This window comes from Echeneis naucrates, chromosome 6 (genome assembly GCF_900963305.1).
Source record: "Echeneis naucrates chromosome 6, fEcheNa1.1, whole genome shotgun sequence".
Lineage (NCBI taxonomy): Eukaryota > Metazoa > Chordata > Actinopteri > Carangiformes > Echeneidae > Echeneis > Echeneis naucrates.
The window spans coordinates 20,567,421-20,584,622 of record NC_042516.1 but is presented as its reverse complement, the minus strand read 5'-3'; the positions used below and the strand labels follow the sequence as shown (position 1 = coordinate 20,584,622).

The following is a 17,202-nucleotide window of genomic DNA, read 5'->3' as shown; positions in this document are numbered from 1 at the left end:
ACTTTCGTCTCTCTCTGTGACTAATGATACCAATAAAAATTTTACCAATTGCTATAAATAAACAAAGCAACGTCCTATCCCTTTTTAGCATTAATCTGGTTTATAACACTAAGGTATAAGAATGAAAGAAGGGGCTGTTTTTGTTTCCCTGTAAAGTTTACAATGCTTTGATCAGGACTAATTGATTCACATTTTCATTTTATGAAAAACAAAAAAAAGAGTCTGCTTTTGACCAATTTTTATCAAACCAACATTGCAGTAAAACTGTAAAAAAAAATATATATATATAAAAAGAGGCTGAATTCACCTTCACATCAGCTCCTGAAATTTCATGGTATGATTGACAATCCTATTTTAGACCAAGATGATTGTAAGGTGCAATGAAAATTCTGTTTTTTTTTTCCTTCTAATAACAACATTGACTTTCTAGGTCAGGCAGGTGCAGATTGGGTACCTCAACAATCATCTTCTTCCTTCAATATAAACCCCTTCATGGTAAAATAAAATTTTGAATAATAAAATGTTCACATTACTACCTCTGCCTACACTGTGATTCATAAATGAAAAACAGCAGCAGTCAAAAAACTGAAAATGCAGGGTACTATACTTCTCTTATAAACAAAACTTTTATAAAATATATATGCATATATATATATAAAAGAAAAACTTAAAAATATTTCTTATACTTTTTAGTAAAGCAAGCAGTGCCTTCTAAAATATCTGCTTGATTGTTTTTAAATTTTCTGAAAAACAAAAATGTGTATTATAATAATAATCATAATAACAGTAAATAATTATTGAACAAACACTGACAAAACTAATGATAAAAACTGATGTGGTTCCTTAAGAGAATATTCGGATGGCCTGTGTGACCTGGGTGTGGCACACTGGGCACTCTGGGTGGTTGAGCTCACAGATTCGGATGGCACACTCCATGCAGAAGAGGTTATGGCCACAGGGCACCAAGGCAGCCGTCACTTTGCTCTCAAAGCAGGTCATGCAGTCCCGCACAGTGGCCGGCGGTGAGTCCGGCACTGGCAGACGGCCTGGGAAGCCCTCGCCGGCTGAGGTGGGCTCACTGTGGGCACGGCGGGCCTGGGCGTGAGGTGAGCCGGCTACGGGCACAATGCTGGTGACTGAAGAGTTGTTGGTGCTTCCGCCTCCGCAGGACTCGGACAAGCCAGGGGAGAGTCTGGTCAGTGGGAGTGGGAGGCCTCCAAAGCTCTTGGAACGCTGCTGGGCGTAGAAGGCCACCTGTTTGGGGTAGTCGGGGTCGCCCCAGCTCTGGGTTCCCTCTGATCCAAAATAAGAGCAAGGCTTCTCTCCGGAGCTGGAGAAGTTGCCCTTGTTGTAGATTCCCCCTCCCTCGCCTCCTCCGCCTCCCCCTCCTCCTCCTCCAACCATGGCATCTGAGAAGTTCTGGCGGTAGCTGCTGGTGAGAGGCTTGCGCTGGCCCCCCTGCAGCCCCCACACCTGCTGTAGCCGGCTCTCCAGACCACCACTGCTGCCCGCTGGGCTGCTTCCACCATTCGGCCCCAGACAGTCATTCTCATTATTGTGGTCATGCAGGCCTCCAGTTCGGAAGGCAATGTGTGCTTCGATCTCCTCACGGGCTCGCTCTGCGTTGCTCGGTGACCCCGTGATTTCAAAGACAGGGTCGCGGTCTCGACTGGGGGTGACGATGTACGTACAGGTTTGCTGCTGGATGCGTTTGATGGTGGAGCCTTTAGGCCCCACTACCAGCCCCACGACACGGTATGGCACTCTCACCTGAATGGTGGTCTGACCTGGCAAAGGTGTCGGCGGGGAGCCACTAAAGGACACTCCCAGCTTGTTGCGGGATGCCCGGAGCATGGAGAAGTGCTCTGCAGCAGAGATGATTTCACGGCGGGCCAGTGCAACATCCTCCTTCCGGCCAGTGATTAAGAACACAGGCTCCTCTCCTCTTACCGGGGTTTTGATGTAGGTGTTAGTCTTGGCCCGCAGGGCTTTGATCTTGCAACCTGCAGACACCAAGATATATTTTGAAATAAGTAAATATGATGCAGTTCAATGCGGTGACTCACAAACTAAGTTACAAGGTTACAAATGAGAACACAATTTGGTTTCTACCTGAAATCTTCATCTCCCCTTTGTTTAGCATGAATTTCAGATTTGGTATTAATATGTTACTTTTTTACCTGCGAAAGATGCAAAGCGTAATCACCATAATTTATGAGATTTCCAGCAGCTAAGCATCACCGAGTGTACTTATTTATTTGCTGGATATTGCATACTGAACTTAGTGGGCTGTAGATGGATGGTGCAGAGGTATTTGCCAGCACAGACATGACTGTTTTGGACTACTGCAAGAAGCCCTGCAGATGTAATATATTTGCAGGGTGCTGGTGAGCAATCACTTACTGACCTCTCCTTGAACTTAGGAGATCATACTGTCAACCCACATATGCTTTGTTTTGTTGCCATTTAGTGCTCCACAGCTGCCCCGTTTCTGATCAGAGACGAATAGTTTATTAAATCCATTTAAGGCGGAGTCTTACAAATTACCTGACATTGTAAAGGGGCAGAACAGGATATGCAATAAATCAGAGATTATTTAGGAGGAAGGCCAAGTACGTTTGAGGTCAAGAAGAACATGGTTGGAAAAGACAAAGCAGTTCTGTTTATATTACTCCCTGTGAAGAATGCATCATGCATTACACGGGTCAGTTTTCATTCAGAAATTCAAGCAGCCTCCTCATTAAGGCTTCCACATTTATTGACGAGCTAAACGTGCCTTTCTCGTCTCCACCGTGTCTTAAAGAGACCAGTACGACTCTCCTTTGGACAAGCAGGAATCATGAGGCATCTATTCAGTGAACTCATCTGAGCTTGTCAGACCAGACTCCAGGCCCTTTAGATCACACAGCGCATCATTACATTCCCTGTCTGAGAACCACAGCAGCAGGTATGAAAAGGTTTAACGACAGCTTAAGTTGACGACGAATATCTCTCTAATGCTACAGAATAGGCCCACTTTGTTCAGGAACACTTGCTTCTCGGGGACCAGTGGCCCAGACAGAAGGATAGTGATACTCTGAAGGGTTAGGATTGCTCATGACCAAAATGCCTTTTGTGGCCATTGACTGGTGTTAAGCTAATAGACCTGTTCATGTCACAGAGAATCAAAGAGCAATTGCTGAAATCCTTTTTTCACATACACTGCAGCTTTTAATTAGTCCAAATTAATGTCTAAATAAAAGAATCATCTGTAAACAAAATAGGCAAAGATTAATTAATTGTAACCTGGAATGAAGGTCACCAGAGGCATATTAAAACAGTTAAACTGTGGTGGAAGAGGTGCCTGCGATAGCAACGAAAACCACCCCTGATCTGAAGTGCTCCATAGGAACATACAAGAGCATCCTCGGCAATCAATGTCTGTGATTCTGACAGGAGAAAACAATCATATCCAACCCTTCCTTCATGACAGGATGCTTCGTTTGCCACATTCACCAGGCGGGTGCTGAGAGGAAGGGGGTGTGTATGTAGTGCCAACTAATGAAGGGCCTGAATCAAAAGCAGCTCATCTCAAATCCCCCCAAATCAGCACTTCATCTTGGTCAAGGCAAAAGGGCCCTCTCGCTGCACTTGTGCACACCGGATCCACCCTTCGGCTGTCTTCGGCTACCCCATTAAAATTCAAAACTTACACTTCAGAGTACAGAACAGGAGCCGCAATGGGAGACAATGGGCACTTAACGGCACAAACTAAATCCACATTACGAAAGCATCGGTGAAAGAAGCCACCTCAACTCCTCTGCACCCTCTGTGACATTATTCCAGACCTGTTTGTTTTTGTTGTTGCAAGACTAATCGGGTATTGCTGATGGTACCTCACCCACCCTGCAGTCTTTGTACTTCTCCCTCTGCCCTAAGCCCCTATTTCTCCCTCTCCTGACAGCCAACCATGTGGTATTGAGAGTGTGCAGTGAAGTGGGGCTCATGAGGAGCCCCTTGTGCTGAGCTCCAAGGCGTGACTCTCATTCAGCTTTTAGATGCTGTACTGCCCTTCCGCCCCATCCTTGTTTTTTTCCCCCCTGCCCTTCTTACCCATGGGTTCATCACATCAGTTAGCAATGGGTGCAGCTACATAAACACCACCACAAAACAGAAGAAAGACTAGATAAAAAAAAAAAGGGGAAATCTATTTCTGTTTACCTGCTTCAAACCAACTATGGTTCAAGCAGCGGATTGTACACAAATGAGGAACTTGGACAAAGTGAAAGATCACTTGACTAACAGCTTTGCTACAAATGAGCACAAAGAATAGAATATTATGGGTTAAAAAAAAACCTAACAAACAAACAACAACAAAAAAAGGATTCCCACCTCCTGGTGCAACTTCTCGCTGAGTCACCCTTTAAGACCATCCCGTGTGCCAAGCAGCCACACTGTCTTACTGCGCCCCTCCCCTCATCCCCCGACTTTCACACCTTTGTTTGACAGCTGCTGTCATTCAACTTCAGCTCTTTGTTCAAGATATATTTCTTAATATGTATTTTAATATGCATATATATTAAAGGAAACTGCAAGAGAGAGGGGTGAAATCTAGAATTGAACTTTCCAACTCCTTCGTCTGGTTGAGGGGGGGTGGGGGGGGTATAAGGGGCCCACGCTCTCTCTATTGTCCAATTGTGTCACTGGGGCAGTGCGCAACATAAACAACGAGCTGAATAAATGTGCAAAGAGGCTAAACATCTTCCAACACTTGAGCCCAGGGCGTCTGGCTTTGCTGGTTTTTCATTTTTAATTAATCAAAAAAAAAAAAAAAAAAATTTTTGGGCCATTTTCTCAGCGATCAATTCAAAGTGAAAGACAATCCTCCCTTCAGCCAGCCGCACGTTGCCTTTTTGAACAGTCTGGCGCGTCTCAGACGACAAAGGAAGCAAGTGCTGCTCTCCCTGCTGCCCCAGTGTGTGTCTGTGCGCTGACATTGATGGCGTGGATGGAGAATAATTCACCCAGGAGGGTCTCTCTGTCTCATGCCTCTGTGCAAAAAAAAAAAAGAAAAGAAAAGAGCCCCCCCTCTCCCCCCCCCCGCCCCCCCCAAAAAAAAAAAATTATAATAAAAAAATAAATAAAAATAAACAAGCACAACGCAGCCAACGACTTGTTTCGATGCACGAGGGTTTAAGGATGTGTGCGCGAGAACTTGCAACATTGTAGGAGAAAAAAGTGGGAGGCTGATGTCTCGAGGGAGTACAAAAACACACACACACACACACACACACACACACACACACCACTCCCTTTTCTTTGTCAAATAACACCAGGTAACAGTAAGGCAACACTACACAAAAACAAAGCACACTGGAGGGAATCCACGGCGGGGACAATGCGGCACCGATAGTGGGAGTACAAAAAAAAATGAAAAATAAAGCACAAGTTTGGGAGGGAGATAATTTGCAAGCCAGCGGTTTTACCTTGTCTCCCCACTATTTCGGCCACATGTTCGGAGCTGGGCACCGGGACGCATTCTGTTATGTTGCAGCCTCGTCCCTTCGTCTCACTTGAGGAGCTCTCGTACAGGGCGCACAACTTGCTCTTCCCTTGCAGAATCGCCGTGTCCCCCCCGCCGCCGCCGCCGCCGCCGCCGACGCTGTTCGTGTGGTTGTGGTGGTTGTTGTTATTGTTACTCCGGTCCTGTACTCCTGTTGTTGGGGCTCCGCCGCCGTCCTCGCCTTCCCCGAGCCCCAGCAGAGACAGCTGGCCCAGCGCGACCCTGAGGGCACGGGAGTCGTCTTCCTCCTCGTCGGGCGGCCCGAGGAGACCCTCGCTTCCGAAGCCGGAGCCGGCCAGATCCCCGCCGTAGCCCCCATTTTTCTCCATGATCCCTGCTAGAACCAGCAGGCTAGGCATGGCTAACAAAAGAGTGTGTGAGACAAAGACAGGGGAAAGAGACTGGAGAAACAGCACCCGTGCCGCCTCCTCCTCCTCGCCCCCTCCCTCCTTCCTATTACCCCTCTGCGCTAGTCCCTCCCATAGACCGGCCCCCTCTCTCTCTCCCTCTCTCCGTCCGCCAGACTTTTTCAGCACAGTAGTCTCCCTCTCCGAGCTCCAGGCGAACGGGACACAAGGCCGTCTGCACGATAGATGGGGCTGGGCGATGTGTTGCTCCACCCAGTCTGGTTTACACGGCTCCCCCCCCCCCCTCCTCCTCCTCCTCCTCGCCGAGACAAAACGAGCCGCCCTCCAGTCGTAGAGCTCCGTCCGTCTCAGGTTCCCGAGCCTGTGGCATCTCCCCATCCAGCCTCCTCCCGCCACCTCCACAAATAAAGCCCATCGTTCACCTCCTGCAGCCGCACTCCTCTTTTTTTTTTTTTTTTTTTATTTCTCATCTGGAGCTGCAGCGGTGCCCGAAACCCGCATTTAGGCAACTTATGTAAGAATGTCGGCCCGGGATGTAAACAGTGGCGGAATGAAAAGGTGACGGTGCGGTGCGCACATGGTCATGGAGCGCTGCTGCCGCTGCCGGAGAAATGATGTCAACTTCACCATGAGCTCTAATAAAACGGCCGCTCCTCTCTGTCATAAGTGGGGGGGGGGGGGGGGCGTTTGGACCATCTGGCATGAAAATTTGGGAGTTAGTGGCATTATTTCTTTTTTGGACGGGGAGGGATGGGATGTGGAGTCGCTGAAGGGGGGGGGGGGGTCCGCCCACCTCCATGTAGTCGGGCTTTGCGGCAGGTCACCGCGTTGTTGTTTCTGGCGCCGTTGCGCATGAGGATGTTATGTATAGAAGGGAAAGAGGGTGTCTGGGGGTGGGAGGAGGGTGGAGTGGGGGAGAAAAAGGGGGTGGTGGGGGGGTATACGAAGGAGGAGAAGAGAAAGGGAGTTGTCAGACAGGCGTTGCAGACCCCTATGCAGCGGGGGAAACATCAGAAAAGCCCTCGCACATTTCCTGTTCCAAAAAAAAAGAAAAAAAAAAAGGGTTTTGCAGCAGCAGCCCCGGTGAACAAAGAACCGCGCCGTTCGTTCCGCGCACAGACTCCCCAAGATGTCCTCGACAGAAGCCACGCCTGACGGCATGGTTGTAGTACAACAACACAAAGACTCAAACTGCAGTTCCACTAATAACAACATGCACGCGTCAATACGAAATTATATGAATGTAATTTGTGCATTTAGACCGATTTTCTTCCTCCCCCCTTCTCCTCCTTCATTCTTTTCTTTGTTTGATGCTGCAAAGTCTTTGCAACTTCAATTGTCAGCAAGTCTCAAACAACAACAAATATCTGCAAATGACAGAAAACAACCGTATTTTCTTTTACTACTCAGTTATTGTAAGTTATTATTACAGTTGGGTCACTGTCATAAATAAAGCATCGAGGAAACATCGGACTTGACATATAATTATACAGCGCTGAGCAGCAACTGATGTCCACGTTTTCAGCTTCCTCAACATGTCACTTTATCTCAGGCTAAGCCTGTCTTCACCATCTGTGCATATGTATAGCTGGATGTACATCCAGTGTGTGTTGCGTAAGACTACCTGAATGACAAGGCAAACTCTGGGGATGTTTACTCTGAGAAAACATCAGATGCTCTGCCACTTTTCCAGCCACGTAACTTGTTTGCTCCACAAGGAAACAAAGATATCTTTACATGCACAGTCCGGGGAAACGCTGAACTTTATGTTCACTGGATTTTATATGGAAATTTTTGTTCGCTGTAACGTCTGCAAAATCAGTCAGCATGTGTGTCTCTGATCCCATGGGAGGTATAGAATTCGCCCTGTAGATTATTTGTGCATTTTGACCCCATCCAATAAAATTCATTTATTATTCTCCATGATATGTGGTGTTTTCCCACACTGGAACTGGGTTACAACTGGAAGAAAAACACACACTTACACACAATCCTCCATTTGGGCTTATATGACAGGCTGAGCATGGCATGTGACTCTTAGAGAGACTCAACATGAATATTTTAGACTTTCTGGTGAAAACACTTCCTGCCTTTTAATAACACAAAGAGCAACAACATATTCACAAATTTCCATACACCAGGTCTGAAAATAGAAAAGATCAATGTTGTGTAAAATGGTACCAGAAAAATAGAGCAGGTGTATTTGCATGTGTAATCATAGTCTAGACGCGCTCTCTGGGTGCCAATCAGGAAGGGGTTCGTTCCCCAAAGGCGTGCTGCAGATGACAACTCACGGGGAGAGTCCTGGTATGAGGGCAGGATTAAAACAACCCCCACTCCATCCAATGACATGGACAAAAACAAAAACAAACAACCCCCCCCCCCTCCACAAAAACAGCAGCAGGAGGAGAGCAGAATGGCATGATGCATGAATGACCAGAGGGTGGTGGTGTGTATGTGTGTGTGGGGGGGGGCTGCCCGCCCCCATTCCCAACCCCACCCAGAGAATTGGGTGAGGGCATGGTTGGGGATGGTGAAAAGGAACTACACAAGAGCCAGCCGCTCTGCGGTGCGCCGGGCATGCCAGTGTGTCCGAGAGCTTATCTGGCTCCATTAAAATGGGCCCACTGGGAGTCCAGAGCCCCAATCAATAAAAAGCATGGATCTGGGATATTGTTTCCCCCCTCTTCGCACACCCCTGTCTGCCCGGGGTGTGTGGGTTCGGTGTAGCCTGTTGGAGGCCTGACTGGTGATGCTGGTCCGCCACATAACTTTTGTGACCCTGAACTAAACCTTCTCTGGCTCTGAATGGGACCACAGCAGGTCTGCTTTTCATTCAGACTTAACTGCCTGTAGCTGTGAGCTACAATGGTGATTTGCACACTGTGTTGTGTGTGTGTGTGTGTGTGTGTGTTTGTGCGCATTTGCCACAGGATACACGTGAAGCTCAGAGTGCTGAGGTCATGTTACTTGCACATAAAAAACTCAATGATCTTGAACATCTGTTCGTCCTCCCCCCCGATGAAAGGCTGACTGGCATCTACGGGGAGATGCTGTGGTGTACTGTGCCGCAGAGACACACCAAGCTCTTTGTCCAAAAGTCCAAGCGCATATTGCTTTCACCTATATGGGCCTCGTCTGTCTCTCAAAGAGGACAGGCCTAATAGGGTGTACAGACATGTCCGAGAATCCCTAAAGGACATCCCTTTGACTTCCATGGCCAGATGTCCTTTTCAAGACTTTTCTGGTGCCCCGCTGCCACTTGAATGAGGCTACTGCGAGCACAAAGGGACATGTTGGCTAAGCACCACGTGCTGATGCCATAATGAACGGGCTCTCAGGGATGATGTAAGACCTCATGCAAATGATACCACATCTTGTGCCCATAAGCTGGTGAGAGCCCTGAAGTCGACAAGCTAAACAATTGAACAGAGGTCACTTTGACTGTGGGGCTTTCTTACGCCTATTTTATTTTAATATTTGTTTTATTTTTTCTTTGCACTTTTCCTTGTTTATTTCTTTAGTTGTTTCCTCGTGTTTTGATTGTTTTTTTTCCGCGGTGGAAGTCTTTCTTTCAAAGAGCAGGCCACCGCAGCAGCCGCAGCAGCAGACAGACGGTGTAATGATGATACAATGAGACAAAACATAAAAACAATAAATAATAGATACGTTATTAAGATAACAGGGAGTAAAGGGTTTAAAGAGCCCTTTACAATTATAATGTAAGCACACTTTCTTCAGCCTCACCTATTATCAACAGTTTGTTTAGTGTCTCTGCAGGTATATACTTCATACAGGGACCCAGATTATAAGGCCTTTTCTTTCCATGCTTAGACCTGAAAGTCAACAGCATGCTGCTCTCATAGATCTAAAACTTCCCTGTCTCTGAATAGTCTGATGTGCAACTTGACAGGAAATGGACCTTGTAAAAGGGGTCAGTTATTGCTAATGCTTTCAAACCAAGCCAAACTCACATGGTATCAGTCTAATCTGAATCTAATTCAATTCACATTCATCCAGTCCACACATTTTTACTCTGCTTGGAGCTTTGACCAGTCAGTAGTATTTGTACACTGTAGTGAACTGAAAATTGTTGGTCCGTGTGAGGGCAAATGGTGAAGCGTTGTGCTATCCCCATCTTTGTTTTTTCAGGACTAATTGATTGTTCTTGTTGTTCAGTAATTTCCTGTAGATATTATTATATCTACTATCTATCTATTATATTATAAATTCTTTATTCATGACGTAGTGAAAAAAGATGCCAGAACCTGAATATATTTTACAAACAATTATGGAAAATAGACAAAATCCTTGTATTGAAGAGAATAGCTGGCAAATCGGCTCAGTAAATTAATGATCGATTATCGGAAACATTTATCTTATTGGTTCCGCTCAATTTTTTCCGTCTGTGCGCTTAATTACAACAACAGTTGGATTTTGTCAACCCTGCAAACACTGATCAGATACAAGTACCCACATGAATATGAAGCTGTTGACCCGCGCACACACATACAGTTTCACCTCACCCTCTCACAGCAAACACACACACACGCATGCAGTGGGATGTTGTGATTGGGAGAGCTGGTGTCAGCTGGGAATATGAGTCAGGTAGTATGACTTCATTGCTTTTTACGGGTATTAGGTCATCTCTCTCGCTCGCTTTCCCTATTTCCACCCCCCTCCCCCTCACGACTGCCTCTCTAATCACACTGATGCTGGGGAGCCAGTGACACGCCTAGTGATGAGTAAGACTCACCTCACCACTTGCTTCCCGTATGGCAGTGATCTCACAGGCGCTTTAAAACTCAAGAGTCCTCACTTTACTCTTGGCATCTATTTCTCATTTTATTTGTTTGTTTTCAGACAATATTAATTGATTGAGATCTTTTCTGATCAACATCACACCATAAATTCACTGATTGGGTCATATTTGACTAAAGAAATTCTTGCTTGTTAGAAATGAAATCATTCTGATACTATAGCTGTGCAAAATGAATTTGTAATGCTCTTTAACATTTTTATTATGAAGAGCATAATTCCAATTAGATGTGCTTTAAAACCATTGCTGTGATTTTTAGACATTTCATAACAGATGAAAGTAACAGAGTACATTATTATGTAGTGTTGTACTTGAACGACTTGAAACATTCCTGCTTTAATTGAGTGTTCTCATTATTATTATACTTAATGTAAACACTAAAAGGATTAAAACTTGATCATTTATAAGCTGTACAAATCAGAGGTATTTATACTTGGCCAATTCTATTTGATGCATTTTAATACTTCTACTTCACTTAACATAAATAATATACAACATTTAATCAACACCTACTGTTACCAATTACTTTCTATATAAAGATATTATCACAAAGCCTATGAATATGTTCAGAAATATAAAACAACAGCTAAAGTAGTTAAAATTATCATTACTTTTATCAGCTTAGATATCACAACACAATAATATAGTCTGTACTGTACAAGAAATAGAATACGAACTTTTTTATGCAGGATTTAAACATATCATTTACCTCATGGTGTTTTTATTTTTTAGTTTAATGAAAGGATCGCATGCTGACTTAACTGATGCCTCATACTTCTTCAAATGATGCACGTTATTGATTAAACGATCACAAACACAACCATGGTGTCACCATCTGAAGAACTAGACAGGGTTACAGGGGAAAATACGAGAGGGCAGATTCTCAAATGGAAGCTGAAATCTGGACGCCAGGACACTTGATGAGCAGACTGTTTTGACTTTTGATTTTTTTTATTGTTTTCTTTTTTCTTGTAGTTTTTTTAATCTATTATTTTGAATATAAATGTAGACCAGGACTCCACTGAAAGCAGTGCTGTGTGGATTATCATTGGGAATAAAGTAAATTGAAATGAAATGAATTAAAGTAAGTTAATTAATTTATTTTTATCTTTATACAACAGAACACTATGAAAACTGTGGTTGGAAACAACCAAGTAGATTCACAGGTGCTTGTACTTTGCCTCTCTATTTCCATTTTACGCTGCATTTTACTTACACTTCATTTGGAAAATATTCTACTTTTTGCTCACTTACAGTCATTTAAGTGCTATAGTCACAAGTTTGTTTTTAAAATACGATTCAGAGCGTGATCATTTTCTAAAATACAATGCATTGTCCTATACCCAACGGTATTAAGAGGTGCTCAAAGTGCAGGTTTGAACACAGGAGTTGAACTTGTAAAGGAGTAAAGTACAGAGTCGTAGAATGGTCTGTATTATCACAGTGTCAGACATGTTTACTGTGTGGATCCGTTTCTGTAAACAAATTTGTGCCCTGAAAGCTGAAACGTGGATCATAAGGTAGTTTTTGTGTTTGTCTCTCCTGATGACACGTTCTGGAGGGTGTTGTTTTGCACCAAAACTTGGAGATATGTAGATCTTTGTGAGTTGGATTATATAAACATTTCAGGGTTGCAGATGACAAACTAATACTGTCCTGAAGGTACAGCATTGGTATGGGAGCGGGCTACAGACACAGAAAGCCATGGATGGATAAATTCTATGGCTGGGTTTTCTCACAGATCACGATGCCTCCAAGTGACCTGCAGTCCTGTTCCATCATTTACCAACATTGTGAATGTAAACAAACCATTTACAGTTCGGAAACATAGATCATGTAAAATTCATGATCATCTGTTACATAATGATAAGCTTACCCACAAAAAAGCTCTGAAAAATACCTCCAGCAGCGCATTTCACATGTTTTGAATTTGTGTATTTGCTTGTATTTAGAATGAGTTTGGGATCACTGGGAATTGAACTGATTCCATTCAACCGGACCGTTTTTATCACTTGATAGTGGCACTTGAGCTGGTATAGTTGCCTTGAGGAGTAGTTGTGTGATGCTCCCTGGCTGTCTGTTTAATTAAATTATCAATTCATGTGAAGCCCAGCTCAGGTCAGTATATCAATCACTGCCAAAGAGGGGTCCTTGGAGTCACAGGGACCCCTGAGGGCTCTCAAGGGGGTCCTGAGTAAAATTAATACTACAGTTATTTCATTTTTTCCAAGGCACCGAAAGACAAGTTTATTGATGAAGGTTAAGATAACAGATATCTGGAATGTGGTGTGAAATAATAACATTTTCCTCAGGCAAAGAAGAAAAAATTTGGATCCAATGATGAAGGATTCAGGGAGATCTATTCCTTCTGTAAAAGCAGAAATACACAATAATGTGACGTATTGTCTTATTTTTTTCTGCTAATATTTTTAGTGAAGTGAATGTTTGATTTTAGGACAAATCACATGCAATGCATGACTATTTGAAACAGAGACTGAACTCTTCATACCTGATGTTTGATGTTTTCTTTGCACTTCTAACTTTGAAAGAAACTGCAACCGTAAGTCGATTAGGTGAAATTACGTAAATCAGTTTTAATTGGATGAATGATATTATTATATGATAATATTTACTTTAGCAGAAATATATAAGTAATATCAGCAAAATGTCGAAATGCTTTCTTTAGCTTTATAAAGCTGTTGATGCGGTTAGAAGGGATACTCTCCAGTTTTCTGTATGGGAGGATTTGTTTCATTGTTATTATCATTATTATCATCATTGTTATGAATCTTAATCAATCAGTTTTCTCCAAACTTCACACACTCGGTGACGTCACGGGGCGCCGCCGGAGCGCTAATTGCGGTCGCCAGGTGGCGCCTGAAGGCCGCGCTGCAATTAGCGGACACCGGCGGACTAATCAGCTGGCTCGGACTCCCAGCTGGTCCGGCTCGGTGCAGCCAGCCCCGGTGGACTGATCCGAAGAAGGAGGACAGGAAGAAGGAGAGGTCCGGTCGGAGGATACCGCAGTCCGGAGGCCCGTCGGCAGATAGGGAGGTCAGCAGGGAGGAGGGGGGTTTCATGGTTTAGACAACTTCTGTAAAACTCTGGAGAGAGAGAGAGGGGAGGGAGGAGGGTACACTGTTTTGGACCTTTGCATCAAATGTGTCTCACTTCCTGTTATCTGCATTGGTCTGTTTGTCTTCGGGTTGTCTCGGTGCTGGGCCGGGTCCTGAACCCTCTGACCCAGAAAGGAGACGTCTCCCACCGGTTTTCATTCAGCGTGTCAGCCGGTGGATGGCGCTTCGCCTCTGGTTGTGAATGAGCGGACGGCAGGAAGGCAGAGGGCGACAGAGGGAGGGAGACAGCACTGAAACCACGACCAGGTACAGTCAGAATCACACAATCCAGTCCTTCATCAAGGATATTTCAGTTTGAGTGTTTTCGGAGAAGTTGTTTTCAACTTTATCATATTTTATTTTATTTTGAAGCTGCAAGTTGAATTGTGTCGTGTCTTTGCTTCCTGACAGAAATTTAGTGTGCACAAATTTTCTACCACACCTTAACTGCAGCTGTCATGATGACAGTAAAATAAAAATATTCCGTAGAATCCCAGAAAATGATAAACCTCATGAAATTACATCAAACTGGCAGCTGGCTGGTAGCTGTAAGTCTTATAGACTGGCTGCGAAGAGACTTTTGGCAGGAGATGGGGAATGACATTCAGAGTCCTCAATCACAGTTTCAGTTTGTCGTGACATGGCTCTTGCAAGATGGGGGGAAACATGTTGTGACGTTTGCGCCGTGCTGACACGGCTCCATCACATCAGTGCTGCAGATTTGGCAGCTGCACATTCATGCTGCCAGTTTCCTGCTCAGTCACATCCTAAAGGAGCTCCACCAAAATCACATTCCAACTGAAAGAAGAGGCAATTGGAGTTGACTTAACTGGTTTTCCTCATCTAACCAGTTTGAAGTTCTGATTTGATTCAACACTCCGACAGTTTGTGGCATTCAAAGTTAAAGTGGACTTTTTGGCTCCATGGGTTCATGCTGTTGACACCAAACTCAAGCTCACCCAAGCTCACCCACCTGAGGATTCACCACGTTCATTCATTTCAGCTCTAACTAGTTCTCCTTTGAGCTCATCAGCAAGACGTTTCTGCTCTTTAAAAACGTGAGGTACCTCAGAATTGTACCTAACCAAAAGTACTAGGATAGTTCCTGCTGATTTGTTGACGTGGATAAAATATGTTAATGAAATCAAATTTGCAGTCATTGTTCACCACTGCCACTTTGGGAGGGATATATATGTATATATATATTTATTATTATTATTATTATTATTATTTTATTTATTTATTTATTTATTTTTTTTAAAGCTATAGAAGTCAAGGATTATTCAGCCTGGATATGGGAATTCTGTTTTTTCTAGAGTTTTCTTAATTTCCCCAAGGGACAGTAACTTTCTCACATTGTTGATTGAAGTAATGCGACAAGCCTCTGATCCTCAGTCATGTTTTATCTGTTCAGACCCACCCAGTTATGAACAGCCTCTTATCGGAGATAGGAGATTGTGATAAACATCCCAACAATATATATTCTACAGGGCCAGTATTTTATGCAAAATTATAAAATTAATATTAGACTGGAGGCTGTCATGATCATTTTGTGAATAATGTATGTGTTAAAACTCACAAATCGAATAGTTTGACAATTTGTTCATCTGCCTGAGCTGTAGCAGAATCCATAAATGATTAATGCACATATATGAACAATGGTCTCCTGAGCAACAGAGATAAAACTGTGTGAGCGAATTAAAACTGCAGCTGAGGCGACCAAACAAGTGCAGATAGAGACTCAAGGACAAGGTGACGTGTTTCTGAGTAACTGACTGTTCGAATGAAAGATTAATGTGCCCGTGAACTGTTAAATTAAACAAATGAGTAATCGCTGTCATGCACCATGTTATCTGGAAAATGATCCGAAAATGAGGGACTGTAGGCCTATGCAGGAAATTGAGAAAAGGAGATAAGGGATAAAAGCAGGAGTCTTTGTATGTGCAGCAGGCAAGTGTGAGCTGGTCCTCAGGTTCTAAATGCAGTAAACACACTTGGCTTCAAAATATTTTAAGCGGTTTGCTCCTCACAATACTTTATCATGCTCAAAGTCGTTCTTGTCAATGCTCTTTTCTCCCAGGAGACCAGGAAGTCTGTGGCTCATAATGGAGAAATAAAACCTTTAGATTGCACAACAGGCACGCCTTGTGTATTTTGCTGCCGCCCTGGAATGCAGCGAGGGGCAGAAAGGGAGAGAAGGACAGGCAGTGAAGCTGAGACAGGGAAAAAAAACGTATTGCAATCAGTTGTTACGTGCTTGTCTTGCCTGGTGAGCCGCGGCACAGTATTTCATGTCCGTTCCTGTCTTCGGTCTGAAAGAGGGAGTCTCTGACTTAGACTACATCAGACAGGCAGCTGAACACTTGGAGACGCTGATGGTTGTTCGGTGATGGTTGAAAAATTCTGATGTGTGGTTTTGCATTTGCTGTAGCTGCTTATTTAATGGTACTATGTTTAAGTATTTATTGCTGCAGAGGTAGGTTTTTTTTTTTTTTTTTTTTTTTTTCCTTTTCCCCATGAGTGTTAACTTTTGCTAATTTATTTTATTTTGTGCCAAATGATGAAGGGAAAACTGGCCACTGCAGTGACTTTGTATTGATGCTGACAGTACTGTATGACATTAGGAGACAAGATGGGACCAGGACTACCTAGATGGCATGCTAGCTTCTCCAGATCTCTCCACAATACAGCACATATAATCTTTGAAACAAAACTATTATTTCTTGAGAATTTTTTAATTTATTTTAATTTATCAACGTTTTCAAGATAATATACTTGCATACAGTGGCTTTTAAAGAAGTATCAGAATAATCTAAAGAGATTATCAAAACAAGACATTATCAAATGTGAATATTTCCAGCATTTGTTTACAAAATAAAAAAAAAAAAAGAAATTTGATCTGACCACAAATAATTTAATGTCAAAAGAATTAAAAATTTCACACAAGGAAACTCAATTTTTAAATATTAATAATTGGATAGTTTGGAGACAGTAAATTCTTCAGTGGTAAACCACCTCCAGTTTAATTTCATGACACAGAGCAAAGTGTCAGCTGTCAAAGTTTTCTGTCTGCATGACGTCCACACTGTGTAAATGAACAAGAGAAGATTCATGGAGGAGTGATGGTCAGGCTGCCAACCAGGCATTCTTGTCTTAGTATGACTTCCCTGGAAACACGGGGATAAAAAGCTTGAAATGGAGAGACAGAGAAGGAAAGAGCTGGAGGGGAAAAACAAGCTGTTTGAATAGGGATTTGTGACTCAGAGACCGCTTGACGACTTCTTTCCAGTGCAAGGCCACACTGCAGCCAGGATACTCCCTTGTAGCCACTGAGCCTGCCCCATGCCCAAAAACAGA

At 43.6% G+C, this 17,202-nt stretch overlaps 1 protein-coding gene across 1 annotated transcript; it reads right to left on the bottom strand.

The window, feature by feature from the left end:
• Positions 1-217: 217 nt before the first annotated feature.
• On the bottom strand, positions 218-6,013 carry mex3a (mex-3 RNA binding family member A). Its single transcript, XM_029505048.1, has 2 exons — positions 5,466-6,013; positions 218-2,003 (listed from the first exon to the last, which is right to left on the bottom strand). Exons 1-2 carry the CDS (start codon positions 5,899-5,901, stop codon positions 844-846), a joined length of 1,596 nt encoding a protein of 531 aa, XP_029360908.1. The 5' UTR covers positions 5,902-6,013; the 3' UTR covers positions 218-843.
• Positions 6,014-17,202: the final 11,189 nt, after the last annotated feature.

Excerpts from the sequence above, each read along its gene's own strand:
- mex3a (XM_029505048.1), bottom strand. The coding sequence starts at position 5,901 with ATGCCTAGCCTGCTGGTTCTAGCAGGGATCATGGAGAAAAATGGGGGC. Across the intron at positions 2,004-5,465 it reads CGAAATAGTGGGGAGACAAG|GTTGCAAGATCAAAGCCCTG; the intron begins GTAAAACCGCTG and ends TGGTGTCTGCAG.